This window comes from Mustela erminea, chromosome 15, assembly GCF_009829155.1.
Source record: "Mustela erminea isolate mMusErm1 chromosome 15, mMusErm1.Pri, whole genome shotgun sequence".
Taxonomy (NCBI): Eukaryota; Metazoa; Chordata; class Mammalia; order Carnivora; family Mustelidae; genus Mustela; species Mustela erminea.
Window position 1 is genome coordinate 76,608,960 of NC_045628.1, and position 25,585 is coordinate 76,634,544.

General features: G+C 43.6%; 1 protein-coding gene across 2 annotated transcripts in view; it reads left to right on the forward strand.

Moving 5' to 3' along the window:
• The window catches only part of FLT3 (fms related receptor tyrosine kinase 3), a 119,748-nt gene extending 94,300 nt beyond the window's left edge, over positions 1-25,448 (forward strand). For both annotated transcript variants that reach the window (XM_032314382.1, XM_032314381.1), the window contains 13 exons: positions 109-287; positions 1,029-1,135; positions 1,222-1,354; positions 1,444-1,548; positions 4,726-4,836; positions 5,719-5,872; positions 8,115-8,197; positions 9,017-9,144; positions 12,999-13,121; positions 15,929-16,040; positions 16,564-16,663; positions 17,115-17,220; positions 24,781-25,448. In XM_032314382.1, coding sequence (XP_032170273.1) covers positions 109-287; positions 1,029-1,135; positions 1,222-1,354; positions 1,444-1,548; positions 4,726-4,836; positions 5,719-5,872; positions 8,115-8,197; positions 9,017-9,144; positions 12,999-13,121; positions 15,929-16,040; positions 16,564-16,663; positions 17,115-17,220; positions 24,781-24,903 — 1,564 coding nt within the window. In that variant the 3' untranslated portion in view covers positions 24,904-25,448. The remainder of the gene's footprint in view (positions 1-108; positions 288-1,028; positions 1,136-1,221; positions 1,355-1,443; positions 1,549-4,725; positions 4,837-5,718; positions 5,873-8,114; positions 8,198-9,016; positions 9,145-12,998; positions 13,122-15,928; positions 16,041-16,563; positions 16,664-17,114; positions 17,221-24,780) is intronic.
• The last annotated feature ends 137 nt before the right edge of the window (positions 25,449-25,585 follow it).

Consider the following 25,585-nt stretch of genomic DNA (forward strand, 5'->3'; position numbering starts at 1 on the left):
ATAACTTAGAGCAGCGAAATCCCTTTCCAAGCTCCCGAGACCAACCCTAACTTCTAATCTGACCACAGCCTCACCTGCCTGATTTCTCTGTCGGCCATTTCTTTTCAGCTGCACAGAGGAGATCACAGAAGGAATCTGGAATAAAAAGGCTAACAGAAAAGTGTTTGGACAGTGGCTATCAAGCAGCACCCTTAACATGAGTGAGGCCGTGAAGGGATTCCTGGTGAAGTGCTGTGCCTACAATTCTCTTGGCACATCCTGTGAAACAATCCTCCTAAACTCGCCAGGTATACAGTAGTCACCACCATAATACACCACCTCCAGGAATTCCCCACTAGAAGGCTGTCCCCGTCATTAGCTTTTATTTGGGGAATTTCACCAGAACGCGTAGGTTCGGTGTGTGAGACAAGAAGGATTTTTGAGTCAGGCAAGAATCCCCACTGAACCTCTGCCATTTGTAATTCAGGGACAGAATGGTTTCTGCTTACGTGAGTGTGACTCACACATTACAGTGATGGAGGCAGAACCATAAACCCCGAGAACAGGAAGTATCTACTGAAAGATCCAACTTGAGAGAAACTGATTTAGTAATTTGGGGTCCCTTCCATTTTCCCTCTTGGTTCATCTCCCTCTGTTCCTTTAGCCTGCTTTTTTATACTTTTGGTTTTTTTAGAACCCTCCAAACTTAAGTCTGAAACATGCCCACCTACACAACCAACTTCCCATATTCATAGGATACCTTTATTGGGAGAGCACAGACTTCTTTCATTTTTTTAATCTGACTTATATATCCCATGGGTTTAACTCGATGTCATCTGTATAACCCTAGTAAGTGATTTGTAAGAACGGGGTCAAAGTCAGTCACAATTTTCTAGGAAGGGAACTTGGCCTTTAGAGGAGTATTTGTCAAGTGCTTAGGAGGACTGCAAATGATGGTTCCTCAAACAGGAGGTGAGAGATGATAATGAGATTCTAGTCCAACCACCAGGTACACAGGTTCATTGCTCGGTGACACTCTTGCCTTGCAGGGCCCTTCCCTTTCATCCAAGACAACATCTCCTTCTATGCAACAGTCGGGCTGTGTCTTCCCTTCATCGCTATTCTGACCATGCTGATTTGTCACAAGTACAAAAAGGTAAAAGCAAAGGTAAAAATTCCTCCCTGTTTCCCATTTCTGAGGGACTGCCCGTTGCTCATGGACCCATTATTTCATCTCTGAAGCAATTCAGGTATGAAAGCCAGCTGCAAATGGTGCAGGTGACCGGCTCTTTGGATAATGAGTACTTCTACGTTGATTTCAGAGAATATGAATATGATATCAAATGGGAGTTTCCAAGAGAAAATTTAGAATTCGGTAAGAACCGACCGGTCCCAGTGTTTCTGTAGCATTTCCTTTCTGTTGGAAAATCTCTAACATGCCCTCACTGACCATTTGTCTTACAGGGAAGGTATTAGGATCAGGTGCTTTCGGAAAAGTGATGAATGCAACAGCTTATGGAATTAGTAAAACAGGAGTCTCAATCCAGGTGGCAGTCAAAATGCTGAAAGGTACAGTAAAGTGGGATGCCTGGGTGACTCAGTCGGTTAAGGGTCTGCTTTGGCTCGGGTTGTGATTCCAGGGTCCTGGGATTGAGACCTGTGTGGGGCTCCCTGCTCAGCGGGGAGCCTGATTCTCCCTCTCCTCCCTGCTTGTGCTCTCTGTCACCATCCCTGTCTCTCTCTCAAATAAATAAATAAAATCTTAAAGAAAAAAAAAGTACAAGTGGAATGATGTCCACACCATGCACAAAAATGGGAGGCATGGTTTCCCACCGCCTCATCTACTCTTTTCCATGATTTTTATGGCTATGGCTTGCCATTCTTCAAGGCTTAAAGGGGACTGAGTTGGGGTTCGAGTCAACCAAGTTGTGAATATAAAACACAAGTCGCAAATGCAAAACTCCGCCTCTTCTTCCTCTTCTGTTTTTTTTTTAGTGTTTTCGGCTTCAGTATTAGGGGGTACTTTTACTACAGGCAGATGTTGTTTCTCACATTTTGACACACACTCTGGGTAGAAGAACAAGTCGAAGCCCTCTGTATTCTCACTTCCCACTCGTGGCTTCATGCCCTCCCACCTGGCCTCCACCGCCATCCCTCCCCTTAGCATTGTTCCCCCAGCCAGAGCCCCAGTCAGCTTCTGCTGAGGTGATCAGCAACTTCCAACAAACTAAGTCTAATGAACATCTTTCAGTCTTCATGCTGCTTGAATTTTCAGCATAAATTGGCACAACTGACTGCTCTCTCCTTTAAATGCTTTCTTCCATTGGTTTCCATGTCACCATATTCTTCTGTTTTCCTCCTCCCTCTCCCCCTACTTCACCATCCTTTGCTGGCTCCTCCTCTTCTACCCAGTTTTCTGGGTGGGGCTCCAGAAGGCTTTCTCCTGGGCCTCCTTAGGGAAGGATGCTCTCCACATGCTCTCCACAGGCTAGGTCAAAGACAACCGGACTTCATCCCACATTCTCACAATCATGCCTCCCTTCTGAGCCCAAGGTTTTGTCCAAGTGCTTGGGTGTCTCAAAAGTGTCTATAATTCAGACTGAACTCCTCCAGCCCTGGCCCTCCACCAACGCTCCTGGTCTGTGACTGGTTATAAGTACTAGTGACTAGCCACATCTCCCACAGTCAGGCAAACCAGAAACCATCTTCATTCTAGCACCCTATAAAGCCATCCCTCTCAGGTTCCCTGCTTGGTGTTCCTTGAACCCATCCTCTCCAATCACTTTCCTACTTCATGTTGCCAGGTGCTTTTAATTACTCCTGAACTAGTCTACACAGCCCTGCAGATCTGGCTGCCCACCTCCCCACCTCGCCCTCAGCACAGGGGCACACTGGCCTTCTTTCAGTTCCTCCAGAGCTCCATGCTCCCTCCCTTCCCAGGGCTTTTGTACAGGCGGATCCCTCTGCTCACCCTTCCCCTTTCACGTAGTCCTCTCCCACTCCTCTTCTAGATCTCAGCAGAAATATCACTTCCTCAGGGAAGCCTTCTCTCACACTGCAGAAGAGATCAAGTTCCATGCCCTATGCTCTGTTAGCTTTCTGCAGACTTCTTTCCCATGCAATTTATTATTTGCTTAATTATCCCATTAATGTCTCATCTGCCATATTAGTCTGTGAGTCTCATGAGGACACGGGTTGGATCTGTTTATTGTGTTTTCTGTATTTTGATCTTTGCCCAATCTATTACTTCAGTATGAAATATTCCCCCTCCCTCCCCACTGTAAATTCACCTGGTTAACTCTTATTTTTCCTCACATCTCAGCAACAGGCACTTGGCGTCCCCTTCCGAACTTCTCCATGGCTAGGTTATGTATCCCTCTTGTGTGACCCCACAGCGGCCCCCCATTCATTTGCCACTTTGTATTTATCACACTGTTATAACTGTTTATTTACTCATCTTCCTTTTTCAGGAGACCTAAACTCCAGGAAGACAAGGGCTGTGTCTTGTCTTTCATTCCTCCATTGCTTCACACGTTGTCTCATACACTATAGGTACTCAATAAACACTAGTTCAGTAAACGAATGGATAAGACTAAACGAAAGTCAGGTAATGACAGTGCTTTGAAAAAGTTAAGCACACCGTAAAATATACCACTTTAGTTGAGAGGAACAAGCCATGGACCCCTATAAAATATGAAACAGCAGAAGACATGACCCATACTGGTAGGTCATAGTGCTCACAGTGAAGAATCTCACTCCCATGCCAAGATGTTGGTAGTAAGGATATCCCCAAGAACTCACTAAATGAAAATCAATGGCCTCAGTGATCTGAAAAAGTTAGCATAAAGGCTAGGTGTCTTCCAAGATAAAATAATGACACCTCGGAATATCAAATCAAATTTTTAGTGAAAGCAAAAAAAAGTTACTATGTCTAATGAGAAAGAAGACATTAACAGAGGAGTAGGTGCCTGGTGTGTGAAGAGGAAAGTCTAACGACCCTGCCCTTACCTCTAGGGCTCTAGTACCCTCTTCTTGGGCAGGAGTTCCCCGAGCACCTGGTCACCTCACTCTCAGTGACATGAGACCTTTGAGTTTATCAATAACTACCCTCATGATATGCTTCTAAGCAAGATTATGAGTACAATTTACCAAACTATCTAGACTTATCTTCAGGGAGAGAATGCATTGGCCAACGGATACATTCTAGCCTATTTGCCAGTTATATTTCTCATGATCAATCAATGAGTCTCTTGAGAACTTGGTTGGAGGGAATTGGTCTCTTTGACCTTCTCACCACTGGACCCACTGACAAATTTAAGGTTTTAGACCTGAAGACCACAAGCTGGAGCCAACCTTGCTTAACATTCCTATCTTGTCTCTCTGTGTCCAACAAATCAAGAGTCAAAAAGAAAGTTGTTTCTCCCTTCAGTATATTTACTAACTTCTACCATAGAGGAAAATCATGCATTTTGTTTTATTTTGTTTTTTGAGGGTCAACGCTACTGATTTTTATTTGGGTAAGTAGAGGAACGTCCAGCAGAAAGGCACATTATCAGACCAAACTTTTATATTGCAATCTTTGAAATTCTGTCTTAAACACAAGATAGTTTTATTCAAAATTCATGTATTATTTTACACATTTTAAAATTTTCATGCAAATAACTGAAGAAAGTTTTCATTTATTAAATGATCTAAAATGCCTCTCTTACTTTAGTTTTATATTTTTTCATGCTCTTCCATCGACAGAAAAAGCAGACAGTTCCGAAAGAGAGGCTCTCATGTCTGAACTCAAAATGATGACTCACCTGGGAAACCACGAGAATATCGTCAATCTGCTGGGGGCATGCACACTGTCAGGTAATCAATTCCTACTAAAAGCCTCTCATCAAAAATATTTTAGCCTGAAGACAAAGAGGACATTTGTTCTCAACTTTTCCTCTTTCCTCCGTCTTCGTACGGGCCCTCAAACCCGAGCGGAGTTAGACATTGAGCGCTTTGAGAGCGGATGCGTCCGTGTAGAGAATGCCTCTGCGCACAGGCCAGGCCACGTAATTCTAACCTCCTTAAAAACAACAGCAGCACTGCTGGCGCATTTTGTGGACTCTCATTCTACCTGCTCTGGTGGAGCTTCTCCCCAGGCTGTGAAGCCGGCCTCCTTGCAGTGGGGAGAATGGCCGCAGGCCTTGGCCGCTGCCCAGCTGGGTCGGCTTCAAATAAGGGACAACAAGGGCGGGACGCCAGCCTTCATTTTCCCAGCATGCAGTGGCGCATGCGCTCTGATTCACTTCCGCCTAGAAATCCCGGAAAGATGCGCTCGCAGCTCGTTCCTCCTGGGACGGGGACAAAACAAAAGAGAACAAGAGCGTTCAGATCTAGGAGCGAACCCGTGGCCTGTATCTCCCTCCTCAGGCGAACAACAGATACGCGTAGATTTGCCAAGTGCTCGCAACGCTGCTGGCATATCATGCCCAGTTGCAAACTGGAGAATCCAAGTGGCCACTGGTTATTGGTGAGGCGATGGACAGCAAGGGCCCACATGGAAGGCAGGAAGATACCGCTTTCCAAAGGAGTTAGAGCCAAAAGCCAAAATTGAGTTTCAAGTACAAGAGATAGTCAGAAAAAGTTGTACTCTCCCCAAGTCAGGGAGCACTAGGCTCTCCTAGGTGATGCTGGCTGCCACACAGACATCTGAAGGAAATATTTGGAATTTGTATACCTATGATGAAAATTCTATTTCAGGACCAATTTACTTGATTTTTGAATATTGTTGCTATGGTGATCTTCTCAACTATCTAAGAAATAAAAGAGAAAAATTCCACAGGACATGGACGGAGATTTTCAAGGAACACAATTTCAGTTTTTACCCCACTTTCCAATCACACCCAAGTTCCAGGTAAGAGAAGTGGGTCAGGATTTCACAATGTTATGTCACAGAACACAGGCCCAGTGTGATGGTTAAACACCCCGCACTGGGCAGTCTCTGAAGGCCAGAGTCCAACCTCGTGTGGTCTATGGGTTCTAAGATCTAGAAAGGTCACTTGTCTTTGTTCTAGCTTCTCTGCTGATCTGGAACAACGAGACTTTCGCTTTCCTGTGGTACAAAGGCTGTAGCTGTCTCCATCCACCTGTGCCTGAATCACACTCTGGCCACATATTCAGTTTTGGGAAGAGTACATTCTTCAGTCCTTCAGCTCTCCTGGATGACGCACAGGAATTGGTAGAATGAACACTTTCCCATGACATATTCACAGAGAGTAGTGCAGGTCTTGGGAGGCTGGTACAAAAGAGCTCTGAACTCACACATTGGATCTTTGAAAATTAGAATGGATTAATTGACATAATGTGATGGGGACGAAATTGAGTAGTGGTAACATTCGTCTCTATGTTCTGTCAATGTCAATTTGTCTCTATGTTCCTTAATCCACAGTGTCATCCTATTTCCTCCACACATGTGAAAGCTCTCCCTTTTCCTGGTGTGTAGGTTTCAGCGTAGGACTTTGGCCTCTTAAGACACTGAGTCTTGGGGCGCCTGGGTGGCTCAGTGGGTTAAGCCGCTGCCTTCGGCTCAGGTCATGATCTCAGGGTCCTGGGATCGAGTCCCGCATTGGGCTCTCTGCTCAGCAGGGAGCCTGCTTCCTTCTCTCTCTCTGCCTGCCTCTCAGTGTACTTGTAATTTCTGTCAAATAAATAAATAAAATCTTTAAAAAAAAAAAAAAAAGACACTGAGTCTTTTAAGACAAGATGTTACATCTTTTTTTTTTTAATATTTTATTTATTTATTTGACAGACAGAGATCACAAGTAGGCTGAGAGGCAGGCAGAGAGAGAGGAAAGGAAGCAGGCTCCTGCTGGGTAGAGAGCCCGATATGGGGCTCGATCCCAGGACCCTGGGATCATGACCCGAGCCAAAGGCAGAGGCTTTAACCCACTGAGCCACCCAGGTGCCCCAGACAGGATGTTACATCTTAAAGCTGGGAGACCCCTTGGAGATCCCCGTTGGATGTCTGTGTGGTTGCCCGAAATGAATTCATGTCACACCGTCTTATCTTTCACACTTGTTTCTCAGTTCATGTTTTAAAACTGAGAAAATTCTGCAATGTCATCTGTATTCTAGAATAGAGTCTCTTAATGAGTCAGATGGTGAGATCAGCATTCCATGGTTAGCAATAGCTAATGCTGGTCAACAGGGTCTTTGATTCATTCTAGTCACTGGGGTATTAACTACACTGAAGCAACTTAGGAATATTTGTGGTCTGCAAGCATAAAGCCATTTGCCAGAGATAGGGAAAATTATAAGTCGGGGTGAATTTGTATGCTGGAATAAATGGAATCATTGTATATAATGCACACAGAATTCCTCAGTGAAGGATTTTATGTTATTCACCACAAAGGAGAGTTTTGTTATCACTTTATTAATTTCATGGGAAAAGGAAATGTGCTTTATTTACAAAACCTGAGAAAAGAGGGATGGTAAAACACAGGTCTTGGAGTGCCTGGGTGGCTTAGTCATTAAGTGTCTGCCTCTGGCTCAGGTCATGATCCCAGAGTCCTGGGATCGAGCCCCACACTGGGCTCCCTGCTCAGTGGGAAGCCTGCTTCTCCTTTTCCCTCTGCCCCTGCTTGTATTCCCTCTCTCGCTGTGTCTGTCTCTGTCAAATAAATAAATAAAATCTTAAAAAACACACACACACACGCACACAGGTCTTTATAAGAAGAACTGTATTACAGGAACTTTCATAGGGAAAGTGGGCCTTTAGAAACAGAAGAGGTGTTTGAGTCCTAACTGTACATCTTGTTAGCTTCGTGATTTCAGCAAACCTTTATCTCACCAAGTCTTTTATAAAATGTGATTCTGACACCCAGCTTGTCGAGTTGTGGCAAGGACAGAGTGAGGTCCTGTTTGAACTCTGGGACCCTGTACAGATAATAGGATCACTCCTCTCATTAGACTTGGCAAGCTCGATTCCACACGTTTTTAATGTCCATATACACAAAAAAATGGACAAGTGGATACTGTGCTTTTAATCTCAAAGCCCATTTATAACTAGAATTCAATTTTTTTGATGAATTGTGTTTTTTAAAATAAAATGTCTATTTAGAAGAAGAACATAAATAACAAAATAATTTTTTTTATAGTATGCCTGGTTCAAGAGAAGTTCAGTTACACCAGGACTCGGATCATATCTCAGGATTCAATGGGAATTCATTCCAATCTGAAGGTAATATTTTATCCTAATTAATAGCACCTTAAAATAGAAACAGGTATGGAAATTCAGTTAGTTTTTAAAAAGTGTCAATGCAAAAAATGCTTTTATTTGCTAATGTCACACGGAGGGTTTATTAATGTATATTTGCTTTAAAGGTAGTGAAAAGCCAGCAGTTTATATATTGTGGGTTTGATGTCAGCGAGCAACTAATAAACACAGAGAGCTATGTTATTTGGTCAGGTTGTTCTTTTTAAAATAATACATTAATCAGAGCCACTGATTACTGACATGTGGAAAAAAGATGAGTTCTAGAATCAGACGGAAGTTGGGTTAACCTTGGGTTCCTTCACTTTCTGGCTGGAAGACTTTGGACAATTTATGTAATCATCTGAGCCACAGTTTTGTCATCTGTAAAATGGGCCTAATAGTACTTTCGTCATAGTACCATTGGAAGGATTAAATGGAAGTATAGTAAGTGCCCAGTGCCGTTCGTGAAATGTGGTGGTGCAATGTTAATTCTTTCCCACATGACAAAACTACCTTGCACAAAAGAGGAGGATCAGAAGCTCCTGACTGATCAGGGGCCATCTGTACAAAAGCAGCTGGACAGGTTACCCTTCTAACCAAAAGAAACCTTTGGCTGGCCCCTCGGAGGCCCCACAGGTTTAGCATGAACAGGTTAGCCCCAGTGCTACTGGGAAAATGCAGTGGGAGCTTCCTTTGTAGTCTGGGCACTCCTCCTCACTGTGGCTTTGATAATGTCCCCATAGAGATGTAATGGGGCAACTTCTTAAACTTGGGGCAAGCATGAGGACCAGTTTTGTTTTACAGATGAAATTGAATATGAAAACCAAAAAAGGCTGGAGGAAGAAGAAGACTTGAACGTGCTGACATTTGAGGACCTTCTTTGCTTTGCATATCAAGTTGCCAAAGGAATGGAATTTCTGGAATTTAAGTCGGTAAGCCCCTTTTGAAGGAGAAACTAACAGCAACAAGATAATTTTGGAAATGGGATGTGCTTTCCTTTTTCTTATTTCAACTTGTATCCCTTACAGTCTGTATCGCCCACCATCCACCACCACCCTCTTCTCTGTCGGAACCACCTAGAATTTTCATTTCAGCAGCTCTGGGTGAATTATAGGGGGAATGCCTGAGATCCCTTACTGCAGCCCTTCCAGGAGGTCCAGAGTCCCCTGAGACTTCCAGATAGGAAGTCAAAGCGAGGTCTACAGCGTCAGTCTTTCCTTGGGCAGTCCAGGTTGTCCAAGCTATGTCCTGTGTGTGGGCATTTGACCCTGGGTACGCAGGACTTCAAATACAGTGTGCTGGGATCCTGGTACACCTTCTGCCTCTCCCCGCTTCCCATGCTAATCCCAGACCCACAGGGCTATGATGAGAGGGCCGTGAAGCCTGCCTCAAACCATGGTTTCTACCTCAATTTTGCCTTCTTTCCATCATCGTCTCTCAGCCCTGTTCTGGGACATTTCAAGGGTCTCGTACCTCTGAGCATTCCTCTGGCTGCTTTCTGTCCACACCGTCTTATGTTCTGTTACCTTCTAAGTATTCCCCAAACTCTTCCCTCTTCTTTTCCCTTTAAATCTTTGCTTCTCTTTCTCCCTCTTTTCTCTATGTCCCTCTCTTTGCCTCTTCCCTCCTCCTCCTTCCTGAATTTGGAGAGAATCATTTCAGCTATATTTTATTTTCTTTAAAAAAATTACTTTCGGGGCGCCTGGGTGGCTCAGTGAGTTAAAGCCTCTGCCTTCATCTCAGGTCATGATCCCAGGGTCCTGGGATTGACCCTTGCATCAGGCTCTCTGCTCAGTGGGGAGCCTGCTTCCTCCTCTCTCTCTCTGCCTGCCTCTCTGCCTATTTGTGATCTCTTGCTTTGTCAAATAACTAAATAAAATCTTTTTTTAAAAAAATTAAAAAATTAGAAAATAAAAATAAAAAAATTTCTCTAATATATAGAGAAATAATCTCTCTTAATATATAGAAAAAAAAATTTTCTCTAATATAATGTCATAGGTTAGGTATATCTCAATTTTTTAAAAAAGATTAACATAAAATAAATCAACAGCTTTGAAGAAAAAAGTGATGTTCACAATAGCAATCAAACTTGTGAACCATCTTGAGGTAAACAGAAGAAATATACCAGACCCAAATGAAACATTATTAAATGCCAAAAAGGAGGCCTGAATAAATGAGCTCTACCATGATCATGTAGGAGAGATACGGGGTTTATTAGAAAAGCCAATTCTGTCCAAGTTAATCTGTATGTTTAACACAACTCCAGTTAGAATCTCAAGGATTTTTTTTCTCCCTCACGGATGTTGAAAGTGTATATTATCTTCTTTGCTTTTCTTTTTCCAAATATGAGCATCCTTGCTCACAGGTTAAAAAAAAAATTCCTGCCTCGTAATATTTTCCCACCCCTCATCTCTGAGGCGCATTCTTTTTTTTAAATTCAATTAATTAACATATAATGTATCACTGGTTTCAGAGGTAGAGGTCAGTGATTCATCAGTTGCATCTAATACCCAGTGCTCGCTACATCACATGCCCTCCTCATGCCCATCACCCAGTTAATTCATCCTCCCACCCCCTGCCCTCCAGCAACCCTCAGTTTGTTTCCTGCGGTTAAGAGTCTCTTACGGTTTGTCTTCCTCTCTGGTTTTGTCTTATTTTATTTTTTCCTCCCTTCCCCTATGATCCTCTGTTTTGTTTCTAAAATTCACATACGAGTGAGATCATATGATCTATGTCTTTCTCTGATTGACTCACTTTACTTAGCATCATACCCTCTGGTTCCATCCACGTCTTTGCAAATGGCAAGATTTCATGTTTTTGATGGCTGAGTGCTACTCTGGTGTAGATATATACCACATCTTCATTATCCATTCACCTGTCTGAGGCACATTCTTCTCCTCATCTTCCCTGCCTGCTGTTGGCTTCCTCTTTTCTCAAGTGTATCTATAGTTCGTTTATCGTTCACCTCCTTGACTACAGTAGTGATTGCGTGTCTTTATAGACCTTGGAGGGCCTCGACCTCAATAGTCTGGCCTGATTTCCTGCCTGTCGTGAAGTAAATAGGCAAATTACTCACAACCGAAGGTCAAGGGCCCTGCTTTTTTCCCCTCTGGGCTTGTTATAATAAGAATTTTTTTGAGGAATATCCAGTTTCTGAGACGCTCCCCCCTTATTTTCCCTTTAGGCCCTACCCGCTGCACCATGACGTCACTGTCTCCTGGTTGTCTTTTCTCCCTACTTCTCTGGTTGCTCCTTGCTTTCCCTGTAGCTGCCATGACTCCATCCACCATACTGACTAGTGCCAATTCCGGTGCTAGGTGCTGAGATAGAGTCAGAGCTTATCACTGACAGGGGAGAAAGAGATGAGCAGACGGGCAAATCAAAGATGACCCTGTAGTGTGGTAAACATTCGTGTTCAAGTAAGCTCTGGGAACCCAGGGAAGGCACAGACCCATCAGAACCAGGAGGGGGAGCGGTGCAGAAAAGGCTTGGGGAAGCAGCTCATGCTTCGGCTAGAGGAGATTTCTGAGGAAAAGGAAAACCAGCAGGGAACGTGGGATAGGGCAGGGAACACAAAATCAGGAGGAAGTCTGTTGAGAAAGGTCATGTTAAATGTGTGACCTGTGGTTCCTTGGGCAACAGAGTCCAGCAGATAGTCCTATCTAAAGCTCAGGAGAAATGTTTGGGTCGGGAACAGAGGTTGGATGATGGTCGTTGCGTCTCTTGGTTTGGACGAAGGGACTCAGGAAGGTGTAGACCAAGAGGGTGCTGCCCCAGGGAATGAGAGCAGGCTTGCCTGGAGCTGCAGAAAGAAACAGGTTCCACTAGTCAGTAGGAAGAAAACAGGGCCAGCGACATGCTGAATGCACAGAAGGAGGGCTGTGAAGGAGGAGGGCCTGGCGCATAGGACCAGGTGCCACCAGGACGCCAAATCCAATCCCAGTGTCCCTGCGGGGCTTAGCCCAGGCAGCTGGGGCAGACATCTGGGAGGATGAAGGCCAGGTGTGGGGGGCTGGTAGGAACGTGGGTGAACGTGAATGGAGTCTGCAGGCAGTGGGCAACACTCTCAGAAAACTGGAGAGGGAGGAAGGAGAGCTAGGGGGATTTTAGTCTGCCCGGTTTTTGCTTTTATTTTTTCAAGATTGAGGAGAGCCCTTTGGGCCTTTGCGCCTAGTGCTCTGTTCCTTTGAATATCTTCCTTCTTAGGGTTAATTCTCTTGTCAGACCACTTGGCTTCATACCATGTCCTCTGTCCACTCAGAGTCTCCTGATTCCACTTGAGTCAACCTTCCCAAACTTATTTTTCATTTTTTCTCCCCAAATATATTCTTTGGTCATACTCTCATTGCCAAAGCTGTTTTCCAGTCAGAAAGGAGATCGTTTTTCTCCACCCCTCAGTAAAAGTGCTGGACAACGGCCTTGGAAAATCTCTTCGGAAGGGAGCTCAAGACTGGACCCCGGTATTGTGTCTTTTATTTATAGGAAGACACACCCAGCCAGGTTTGATCTCCTTTCTAAGAACCTACCCCCTTGGCCTCCAGGAATGTTCCATAAGTAGCACGAGTGACTGTATTCACAACAGCTGAAGAAGTGGGCCATCGGCGTTCACTCTGTGTGCTGCGGGTCTCGTGTGAGGATAGCCGGTGGCCCAGTAAAGATTAGACACCTCGAGGAACCACACTTTCCTGTCATCTGTAACTCCTGCTGAACTTGAAACTGGAAGCAAAATTGCCCTCTGTGATGATCTCTGTCAGAGTAAATAACACGCCAATTTCATTCTTTGCAGTGTGTTCACAGAGACCTGGCAGCCAGGAACGTGCTCGTGACCCACGGGAAGGTGGTGAAGATCTGTGATTTTGGACTGGCCCGGGACATTATGAGTGACTCCAACTATGTTATCAGGGGCAACGTGAGGCCACTATTTCTCACATGTTTTTATACTGTTATTTTGTGTTTTGTCATTGGGACGGTAGACACTGGCACTCACCGTAGTGAGGGTTTGCTTGATGGCAACATCAAAAAGCTTCCTTACTGCAGTCAGCTTTCTTACATTTAAAAGCTTTTTCTTTCTTTTTTTTTTTTTTTAAGATTTTTTAAATTTATTTGACAGACAGAGATCACAAGTAGGCAGAGAGGCAGGGAGAGAGCTGAGCAGAGAGCCCGATGCAGAGCTCGATCCCAGGACCCTGAGATCATGACCTGAGCCAAAGGCAGAGGCTTTAACCCACTGAGCCACCCACGTGCCACTAAAAGCTTTTTCTGTAGCTTCAAGGAATATTCCAGTTACAATTAAACTGAGCAAAATAGCATCACATCTGTCCTTGGGCTAGTCAGAACAGACCAATTAGGGGTCTTGGAGTACAAGCCACACTTAAAAAAAAATTCATTACTTGAACTTATTTCAGTTCCATTAGCTATAAAGCAACTAGAGTCATGTTTCCAATTACAGGAATTTGGCAGTCACTACAATAAAGCATTTTTTAAAGTACAACATATCAATTAAATATTAAATGTGCATTTTTAAAGGACACAATATTTAAATTAGATATGAGCTAATGAATATTTAGCATCTTATTACTGTCACACAGGAAGATCTAAAATATGACCAAATCCACTTGTTAAAAAAAACAAAAACCAAAAAAAAAAACCAAAACCCAACTAGGGACAGACGTGTTATTTAAGGACTATTAGAAATACTAGATGATAAAATTGTGTACTGGAAAGAGTGGCTTGTAAGAATCCCAACACCTAGAGTTAAGCCCCCTTTTTTTGGAATTTCCCTGTGCTTTATAGTCCCCACTTGTGAAATAATAGTGACTTGGTGCTTACCAGGAGCTAGGTACTGTTCTTAGCGCTTTACGTACATTCATGCATTTAGTCCTCACAGTGCCCACTTGTGGGCTGGGAAACCGAGGCACAGAACATAATTTGCCCCTGGTTACACAGCACGTGGCCTAGAGCGTGAATGGTCTGAGCCCCAATCCTGTGCATAACCACTGTGACAGGTGCAGCATTTCCCGTGACAATTATCTGCTTACCACATTGGCGTTGTGGGAATAAACCAATAAAACTAACATGAAAGCACCCGTCTCAGTAAACAGCCAATAAATGTTAAAAATCAAATCAAACACTATTTCCATTAGAATCAAATAGCCATCTCAGCTGATTTTAGATCTATATCTCCCTTGTTGTAGCTGAAGTCATAAAGATGATCAAAGCTTGTGGGCGACTGTGCAGTCTTTACCTTACTAGCTGGTGGTCTCTTATGTGGGAAGGTGACTTCCATTTGGCACCTCAGTTAAGTCTTTTAATTTATTAAATTAACCAGATGAGCCTGTATGATTCTATCAGCTCATCGGTTTGTATAGGATTTAAATAGGGTTTCTTTCTTGAGCTTTGATTTTTTTTTTTTTTTAATTTCCCTAAGTAATCTCTACACCCACTGTGGTGCTGGAACTCACGACCCTGAGATCCAAGGTCACATGCTGTACTGACTGAGGCAGCCAGGTGCCCTTGGAACTCTGATTTTACTTGGCAGATTAAACGAGCACAGTGAAGGGCTCCTCGCTTCATGAAAAAAAAAAAGAAATACTACAAAAAGCTGTGTCCCAGTAACCTACCTGCTTCTGTGTCTTGATGCTAACCCAACTGTAGGGACTCTAAACCTGCCTTTCGTGCTACTGGAAATTACTAAAGCCACAGAAGCCAGCCTGGTGTCATTTCTGGAAGTGATGACATACGCTCCCCTCACCACATTCTTGTAGCTGGCATTTCCACTAAAGTTCTTCCAAGAAATACTTTAACAAAATATTCCGCCAATTCACCAATATCTCCTTACCTCTGGGCAAAGGACTGGTTATTCCTTAATGGGAATTATCTGCTGTTAAACTTACCCATTCCAATCACCAGGCTTTGTTCTGGATGAGCTTTAAAGCAATGGCCAGCTATGGGGCACCTGGGTGACTCAGTGGGTTGGCTCAGAGTCACATGACTCTTGATTTCGGCTCAAGTCATGATCTTGGGGTCATGAGATGGAGCCTGTGCTGAGAATGTCAGGCTCCGAGCTGAGTGTAGAGCCTGCTTAAGAGTCTCCCTCTCCCAGGGTGCCTGGATGGCTCAGAGGGTTAAGCCTCTGCCTTTGGCTCAGGTCATGATCTCAGGGTCCTGGGATGGAGCTCCGCATCGGGCTCTCTGCTCAGCAGAGAGCCTGCTTCCCCCTCTCTCTCTGCCTGCCTCTCTGCCTCCTTGTGATCTCTCTCTGTGTGTCAAATAAATAAATAAAATCTTTAAAACAAAACAAAACTAATTGCCCTATAAATCTTCATTGTCAGGACCAAGTTGAAACAGAATGATTCTAAATAGTAAAAAAAAAAAAAAAAAAGATTCTCCCTCTCTCGCTGCCCCCCTCCCCCCCAACACTTGCATGCAGGTGTGCGCTCTCTCTCTCTCTCAAAAAAAATGAAAGATATTGTGTTGGAGTTTTTTGTTTGTTTGGGTTTTTTTGTTTTCTTTTCTTTTCTTTTTTTGTCAGGCTGTTATGTTAGGATGTTGATTTGAAAGTGAGAAACTTCCATTTGAGGAATATGATTTTCTCCATTAAGCATTGAGAGTAACTTTAGGAAGCAAAGAAATTTTATCATCTAGCTAGTAAGAGAAAAGAAATCCCCTTCACCATTCAATCTGTTCACCACTGATCTCCTCCTGGACTCTGCACAGGCTCGTCTGCCTGTAAAGTGGATGGCTCCCGAGAGCTTATTCCAAGGGATCTACACCATAAAGAGTGACGTCTGGTCGTATGGAATATTACTCTGGGAGATATTCTCACTTGGTAAGTTTTGCCCGTGGCCGCCATCCCTGCCCCCTCTGCGCCTTATCCCTGTTCTTATATTAAAGCATGCATGAAGGGTGCCTGGGTGGCTCAGTCAGTGAAGCCTCTGCCTTCGGCTCAGGTCATGATCTCAGGGTCCTGGGATCAAGCCCCACATTGGGCTCTCTGCTCAGCAGGGAGCCTGCTTCCCCCTCTCTCTCTGCCTGCCTCTCTGCCTTCTTGTGATCCCTCTGTGTTAAATAAATTTTAAAAAATCTTTAAAAAATAAATAAATAAAAATAAAAAAAATAAAGCATTCATGACGTGCCACCTTGTCATCTGTGATATATGTGCCACTTCATGTCTTATTGTGGTGTCTTTGCCCCACCCCCCAGCCTGTACCTGCATGAGAGCAGGAGCCGTGACTTTCCCCACTTACAGCCTCGCACCAAGCAGCGTCCGGCCCATGGGCATTCTTGGTACCTGCTTGTTCACTGAATGACTAACCAAATGAAATGGTGTACCCTCCCTCATTTTCCCCCAGGTGTCAATCCTTACCCTGGTATTCCGGTTGACGCTAACTTCTACAAACTCATTCAAAGTGGATTTAAGATGGATCAGCCCTTTTATGCTACGGAAGAAATGTGAGTTCAGATCAGACTGCACCGTGGCTGAAATCAGGAATTTACAGTCTCTCTAGTTCAAAGCATGTCGAAGAAAGTAAAACTCCTTAATGCAAAATCCATGATTCCTCTTTTTAAAAAAGAAAAAGAAAGAAAAGGAAATTCTTCCTTTTTGTTTTGGGGATTTCTGAACAAAACTGAAGATACTGTGAATTAGAAGCTTCAGTTCTTTTGTTGGAAGGGGTCCCTCAGGGTGCTAAGACTCCATCTCCTGATTTCTGGTCCACAGAATGCATTTCTACCCGTCACCTAATTTGCCCTTCCTGGTGGGGGTTCAAAGTCAAGCAGAGTACTTGCCACAAAACAAACAGGCCACAGATGATGAGTAGCTCCAGCAAGAAATGGCGGGAAATGATCAGCTTTTCTTCTTTCAGATTTTCTCAGTTTCCTCCACCTTCTCTTGGTTTTACAGATACTTTATAATGCAATCCTGCTGGGCTTTCGACTCAAGGAAACGGCCATCCTTCCCCAACCTGACTTCATTTTTAGGATGTCAGCTGGCGGATGCAGAAGAAGCCGTATGTAGCTTCCTAGTATTTTACAAAGTGTTGTTAGAAAGGAGAGCAGTAACTCAGAACACGCACTCATTTCCTAAGAATCAAAATATCACGTTGTCTTTCTCAGCGTAGTTTGTCTTGGTTGCCCTCTGAAAGTTGTGTGGGGTGAGATCTATTTATTGGTAAGCTTTTTGGGGGGGAAAAGCTTTCCCTAACATTGTCAGCCAATTGATTAAGAAATTAAATGCTTTTAAGTATTTAATTAATGCATAGGACTAGACAACTAAACAAAACTTAATCCCTGATCACCACTGACCTTTCCTAATTCAACATGAAGCTTTAGTATGGAATAATCCGTACAACCCAGACATATAATACAGCAGAGTGGAGAAAACATTGACCTGGAATCATGAGAGTCTAATCCCAGCTCTAGCACTGTAGCTCCTCATCGCTGTATGACTTATGGCAAATCATTTTACTTCTCTTGGCCTCAGTTTTCGCACCTGTAAAATGGGTTGCCGAGGTAGGTGATCCTCAGGCTTTGGGAACTTGGAATCACTTTGCTCACTCTTCCCCTCAGTATTACAATCCACCGTAGTGAACAGAGCCATTCCTTAGAGGAAGGGGACAAAGGACGGACCTTGAACCTCCAATAACCAGGTTCAAATTGTGGCTCCATCATTTACATCTTATAGGCCTCGATTAAGTGACATAATCTCTATTTCCTTATCTGAAACATAGAATTAATAAATCTTGCTTTAGGAAGCTGTAAGGAGTAGGATGTATGTGAAAAGATCTATTAGCACATAGCAGGCCCTTAGTAGTTAATCAGTAAATGTTAGTCACATAGGAACCTGACTGCTTAAATGGATTGTCTGTTCTCTTTTTCTAAATTATTAAGAGCCCATTTTCAATTCTGTAGTCTCTCCAGAGACCTGGGTGGGTGGGTCATGTCCCTTCCTCCTGGTAGGCTGTTTTTAAAAATCACATTCGGAAACTAAATTATTGTGAGGGAATTAGGCCAACAAGGTCGGGGGAGATGGAAAACCTCAAGGCTATCGAGCAGACCGCCTGGACACAGTTAATGACCCTATAATACAAACCAAAAGAAGAGTAAGAGAGAGAAACCAGAAGTGGGCTCCAGAGAGGACCGAATAATTTCTCCTTGCCCGGCAGCTGGGTGTGGCTCCACAGAGGAGTTATTTGTACCAAGCTGTGAAGAAAGAGTAGTATTTTGGCTGTTGAGGGGGGAGGTGAGTGGGGGTGTTCCAGGCTAGATGAGTAATATAAGAAAAGTTCAAAGTTGAGAAAGTGTAGTGGAAGATAAATGGTTGCGGCTGAAAGTATAGGGTCGGTGGGGGAATATGGAGAAAAACAGGACTGGAAAGGTAGTGGACCAGGGTATGGGCTCTGCTACTGCTCAGAAGCCCCTTGGCTTTGTTCAGAACCCCTTATCTTGGAGTACAAGTCTCCTTTCATGACCCCACTCCCACAGGATGTCAGATGCCCTTCCCTCTGTTCAGGGAATCAGGGTTGTTGAATGGCAAGCTTTTCCACAGGTGATGATTCAGCCACGGGGGTCTGAGCTCAGAGATACCCCTCTAACTACCCTCCCCCCACCACCATTCTCTTCCTCTCTTTCTCTGACCCTCTGTCATGGAAGGTTCTTTTTCCTACCAGTATCAGCCACAGATAGCAAGCTCTGTCTTCTTCAGGGAGATTCGATTGATAGTGTCCCCTGTGGGTGGGATGAATACACCAAGAGGAACATCTTGGTACTGGTTGGTGCAGTGGGATCCAGTCTAGAAGCCTGAGGAGCAGAGACGAGATTGGATTTCAGTCCCCACCGGCTGGGCACCTCTGAGCAAGGCCTAGTCTACACAACCATGCCAGGCAGCTCTGCCCACTACGAGTGAACCCTGGTTCCTTCAGGGAATGCTTTTCCCTTCACATGCCCTAAGCACAGCGATGTCTAGTCTCTTGGGTGGGAAGACAGGCCTTGCCAGCAGGCCTGAGGTGATATTTCCTGGTATGCATGTGAACGCTTTTTGTACAGTCTCTGCTTTTGCTTCTTCATGGACTAGGGAAGGAAAATGGCCCTCAGGGGACAAGTGAGAAGGGGAGAGAAGCTCACTGAGAAAGCACAGGCTAACGCTTTTAGGTATAACCCAACCCCAGTGGTATGGAGTTAGAGCAGGGAGATCACTGAATAATGTGCTAAGGCATTATTCAGACAGTGGTGAACCAACAGGGATTTTTAGAATGGGCAGATGCTCCGGTATTGGTCTTGATGGCCCAGATCACTACGACTGTGACAGATATTAGTTAGGCTTATTGTGGTAATCGTTTTTGCAATATATACATGAATTATATCATACACCTGAAACTAATATAGAGTTATATATCCATTATACCTCAGTTAAAAAAGAAGAGCCAGATCGAGTATTCTCTCCTCTCCAAAGACCCCTGTAGTTTCCCTAGTCAGATTTCAGGGTCCTTCTCCTGAGTCTCCCTAACACTTTGTCTTTAACTGTGTGTGAGACTCCAGTGATGGTGTGTGAGACTTTGCTTTATGGGACTGTCTTTCCCACCACTAGACTTGGTTCATGAGGGCAAGCAGATGCACTGCTCGTCTTCACATCACCTGACGCGGTCCCGTAGGCAGGCGACACTCACCAGTTATCAAATAAATGAGTGCCTATCAGCACAACGGTACGTCAGAGGTCACATCTGCTTTGTTCACCATGACATACCTAGTTCAGCGATTACATGCCTAAGTGGCTGGCATAATGCTTAGTGGATGGAAAGTGCTAAGCAAATATTTCTGGAAAGAAGGAAGGCAGGCAGGCATAAAAGTAAATTTGAGAAAGTAAAACCCTAAGAGAGGAAGTAAGATCAGTTAAGAGGTGACTGTGGCAACAGAGGTGAGCAAAGATGAGGGGGTGAACTAGACGGTGGGGAGAGGGGGTACAGAAGGAAGGGACATGCACAGCTCCTGTTTCAGAAAGGGCCTGAACTCACATCACTGCTCTTCTCATGTCCATGCCCACAAGTCATAGGAAATATATACATAGAATATAAATATATTATCAATATATAATGTATTTATATATACTATATCATAAAAAAATATACAAATATAAAATAATATAATATAAATACTTAAAAAATGGGCCACCTGGGTGGCTCAGTTGGTTAAGCGTCTGCCTTCAGCTTAGGTCATGATCCCAGGGTCTTGGAATGGAGCCCCATGTCAGACTCCCTGCTCAGCGGGGAATCTGCTTCTCCCTCTGCCCCTCCTCCACTGTGTTTTCTCTCTCTTAATCTCTCTCTCTCTCATATAAATATATAAAATATTTTTTAAAAAAGACATATATATATATATATATATATACATACATACACATTTTTTTATTATATTTTTTTAAAGAAGTGAGGCCATAATCGCCTTTGAAAGCCAGAAGGAGATCTTTGTGGACCAGAAACTGTGGAAAACCCCTGAGACAATGAAAGTAGTTAGGACTGAATTGGGAAGACCCACAACAGAGAACTCTTTGAAAGTTGAAAGAATGAGGACTAGTGTTTTCCCAGAGAGTAGGGAGAGTTCTGGTGGGCTCACGCAGAAGTTCCTCAGTGGGACGAGTCACAGTGTTAAATACACATAAGAATAGCATGGGTGTTAAGAATGTAAGTATGCCGCTGTGAAAACAGAAATATAATCTATAATCTCAGGTTCAGGGTAGAAGAAAAAGGACCATAGAAAACCTGATCAATGCCACAAAGTGGGGAAGAGAGAAACAAAGAGCATTCATCGAAATAGAAAAAGCTCAAAATGTCAAGATTAGTAAGTCCACTTAAGAAAGAGAATATCAGGGGTGCCTGGGTGGCTCAGTGGGTTAAGCCTCTGCCTTCGGCTCAGGTCATGATCTCAGGGTCCTGGGATCAAGCCCTGCATCAGGCTCTCTGCTCAGCGGGGAGCCTGCTCCCCCCTCCCCTTCTGCCTGTCTCTCTACCTGCTTGTGATCTCTGTCTGTCAAATAAATAAATAAAATCTTTAAAAAAGAGAGAGAGAGAGAGAGAATGTCAAAATAAATGAGACTGTTATCACACAGATCACATTTACTAACATCAGTGCAGTGAAAGGAGAAATCACCAGTCATACCCGAAAAGCTCCCCGTGTCCTACATGAGAAATTAAAACTCATGTTTCTTACAGAAGCCTTTGGTTCACAAGAAGGTGAAGGAGGAAGGAAAAAGACATAAAAATTGTCCCTGCTTATTAGAACCTGTAGGAGCCAGCCAAATTTATAACTCTAAATTCATTAGAAAATAAAGAATGAGAATGAATGACTTAAACTTTCATCTCTAGAAACTGAGGGAAAAAAAAACAACAACACAATGAACAAGGAGGAAGGAGTAGGGGAAGAAAATGAACAAAGCAGAAGAAAAGAACTAATAGAGGGGTGCCTGAGTGGCTCAGCCCGTGAAGTGTCGGACTCCTGGTTTCAGTTCAGCATGTGGTCTCGGGGTCCTGGAAGGGAGCCCGTCACTGGGCTCCATGCTGAGCGTGGAGTCTGCCTGAGATTCTTCTTCCCTCTCTCTACCTCCCCCTCTCCCTCTTCCCCATGCTTGTGTGTGCTCTCTCTAAAATAAATAACTAATGCTAAAAAAAAAATAAAAGAACTAATAAAGTTACAGGCAGAATTAATTAAACTGAGAGTAGCCCCCAAAACAAGAGTGATAATCAGGAAACACAGAAGTTGTTTTTTGAACTAATAATAGTAAGATTGAATGGCAAACATTATTTAAGTGTCTGCCATACACTCTACTAATATACTACCCATACGAACAGTTAATTCTCACATCAATCTCACAAAGTAAGTTTGAGTATTACCTCTTTTGCAGATCAGTAAATTGAGATACAGAGAAGTTCGGTCATTTGCCCAAGGTAACCCAGTAAGTGTCAGACTGAGGATTTGAACACAGGAGTCTGGATCTAGTTTATACTGTATATTAATATTGTATGTTAATATGGTGTACAAATATACCACTAACACACACTATGAAGAGAACAATTAGGAAAAAAGAGAAAGCACAGATGACATTCAGAATAAAAAGAACATACTTTGGATAGAGACACCATTTTTTTTTTTTAAAGATTTTATTTATTTACTTGACAGACAGAGATCCCAAGTAGACAGAGAGGCAGGCAGAGAGAGAGAGAGGAGGAAGCAGGCTCCCTGAGGAGCAGAGAGCCCGATGCGGGGCTTGATCCCAGGACCCTGGGATCATAACCTGAGCCAAAGCAGAGGCTTTAACCCACTGAGCCACCAAGGCGCCCCAGGATAGAGACACCATTTTAAAAAATGTAAGAAAATCTTATGCTCCTCTTTCTATTGATATACTTGAAAAGCTAGGGTTTCAAAATCTTTGTAAGGAGAATATACACATGTATTACTTGTACAATTAAAAAATTCATTTTAAAATCACTTAAAGGTGTGAGGGGGTGGGAGACATAGGCGTCCAGTTAGGGAATGAAAGTCACCCAGATGAAAGGCCATAAGCACAGAGAATATTCAGTCAATGGGGTTGTCATAGTGCTATATGTTGGCAGAAGGGAGCGCCGCTCTTGGGACGCATGGCATAATGTACAGACTTGTTTCGGCATCACTATGTTGTACCCCTGAAACTGGTGTAACAGTGTGTTTCATCTATACATCAATAAAACCAATTAATTACTTAACATAAACAAAAATCTCTTAAAGCAATGGACAGGAAGACATTAAAAGCGGGGACACACCAGAATAGCACCCAGTCTCTGGCTGTGGGAGTACAGCGAGGCTGAGAAGATGCTTCTGAAAGTCCTGGATCTTGGGCCTGGAGTTGGGGCAGTTCACTGAGTGAAACTCTCGATTCAGGAAGGAGAGAAGGATCGGGGGTCAGAGATAATGGATTCAGGTGTGGAGCTGTTGGGTTTGAAGTGTTACCGGTATTTCTGTCCCAGGTTTCCTTAGATGGTCAAAATTCAGTGCTGGACGTGAACATTTGGTTCGACAGGTCATAACCAACGGCTAGGCCCGCTCTACAAAAACAACGTATCATTACTGTTCATCCTTAAGGATAGAGGCAGACTGTTATGGTGAAGACCAGGTTTAAAAGGAGATTTTTGTCCATTTGTTTTCCAGAAAGAAAAAATAAGAGGAGGAGATGGTCCGTTCAGTGAACATGATAACTGCCAAGTGAACTAACACAAACAAATACACAGTAGTGATGGCCAGGGAGAGGGAGGGAGTCTGTCCAACTCACATAAGAATCCAGGATCCCTATATCACAGAGTTCTCATAAGTAATAAGAAAAACCTGGATGGCCCAACGTAAAAGGGCAAAGGAGAGAAGCAGACAATTCCCAATGAAGTGCAAATGTTCATTGAATCTAGAAAAAGATGTTCAGCTTTGCTTATCATGAAACACGCAGGCCAGGGGATCAAACCTTCCCTGGACGAAGGGCTAGAGCCGTGGGCGATAGTTAACACCCCTGCTTTAGGGCTTGGGAGAAAGCAGCATTGTTCCCCGACACAGCGGAGAGGAGTGGAAATAAGTAACGGTTTCTGCCGGGCAGCCTGTCGAGGTACGTCGCCATTCCAATGTGCATCCCCCTTGACCTGGCAATTCCACTGCCCTCATTCACCCTGGAGACAGACAGGGCCAGTGTGCACTTCTCAGTCAGTCAATGTTATACAAACAGTCCATCAAAAGGTCAGTTATGGTTCATCCATACTATGGAATGCTAGGCTACTATTAAAAACATGAATGTGCTTATATTTAGTAAATAGTGAAAATGTGTAACGTGTGTAACCTGCAAACAACATCTTAGAAATTCAAAATAAGGTTCTGAAACAAGGTCTACACTCTGAGCCTACCAACACAAAATTGCGTATACACAGCAAACCATCTGTCATGGGGGCTATCTCTGACAATTTTAGGCTTTTTTCTATATATCTTCCTATATTGCTTAAGGTGTCTATATGAATGTGTGTTAACTTTAAAGTCAGACAGAAAGTAGAGCTGTTTTCATTTTGGAAAAACATTTTAAAGTCACTGACCTCCCAAGTGAAACTCAAGAATCACCTGTATTAGTTGCATAATGAACGGATCATTTTTAGTGGCCTTTCTCAGCAAAAGAGGAATATAAGCAGGGGGAGTGGGAGAGGGAAAAGCAGGCTTCCCACTAAGCAGGGAGCTCAACGCTCGCTCCCAGGACCCTGGGATCATGACCTGAGCCAAAGGCAGACGCTTACCAATTGAGCCACCCAGGCGTCCCTTTTTTATGGTTTTACTGCTTGGCTTTTGGATTTCTAGATTGGGACTTTATATGCAAGAGCAGAAATGATACTGGAATCAGCTATTTGATGGTGACTTGATTTCTCCATTAGTAAACTCATTTTGGTTTGTCAATTAACATCCTCTAAGATTGTCCTCTAAGACTTCTGTATCATAATAGCAAGTAATCTGCAACATAGGCCCTTGACATGTCCGTCTTCCTTGGATGGTAATCAGTGTTCTGTCTTCTCCCTCACCTTCAGATGTATCAGAACATGGAGGGCCACGTTTCAGACCGTCCTTCTGTCTACCAAAACAGGCGACCTTACAGCAGAGAGGTGGACTCGGGGCTCCTGCCTCCACAGGCTCATGATGAAGATTCCTAGAGAAACAGTTGAGTCTTAAGGCCTTCCTCCCTCTGACCCCCTCCTTAAACAGGCTATAGATTACCAAAACAGGATTAATTTCATCACCAAAAGAAAGCATGATCTCAACTGCTGCTTTGCTGGGCTTTTCTCTAGAAGCTCTCTGTATTTACTCTTGTTTTCAAAGGGACTTTTGTAAAAACAAATCATCCTTTGCACAAGGCGGGAAGAGCTGATAAGTACTTTTCCTGGAGTATCTATCCAGATCCAAAGGCCTTCTTGGGCTGGCTTGAGTGAAAATCGTGTACCTGAGGTACAGTACGTTCTTGTAAATAGATAACACAAAAGCATTTTGCTAAGGAGAAGCTGATATGATTTTTTAAATCTATGTTTTAAAATAATATGTAACTTTTTTCAGCTATTTAGTGATATATTTTATGAATGGAAATAAAATCTCTTCTCTAGAAATGTTTGTCATTGAATTGTTTACATGTCCCGTTTAGGGCGAGACTTAAAAGGAGGGCAGGAAATGAAATTTCCTAATGAAATTATGTGCAACGATTTGTTTGTGCATGTGTATTTTTTTTCCTGCTGAGACGCTCCAGCCCTCCATCAGATTCTTAAGAGGACGCGTGACTCCTGACCCCAGACTAGGGCAGAAACACTGAGGTCTGCTGGCTTCTCTGTGGCGCTCCGTGGATTC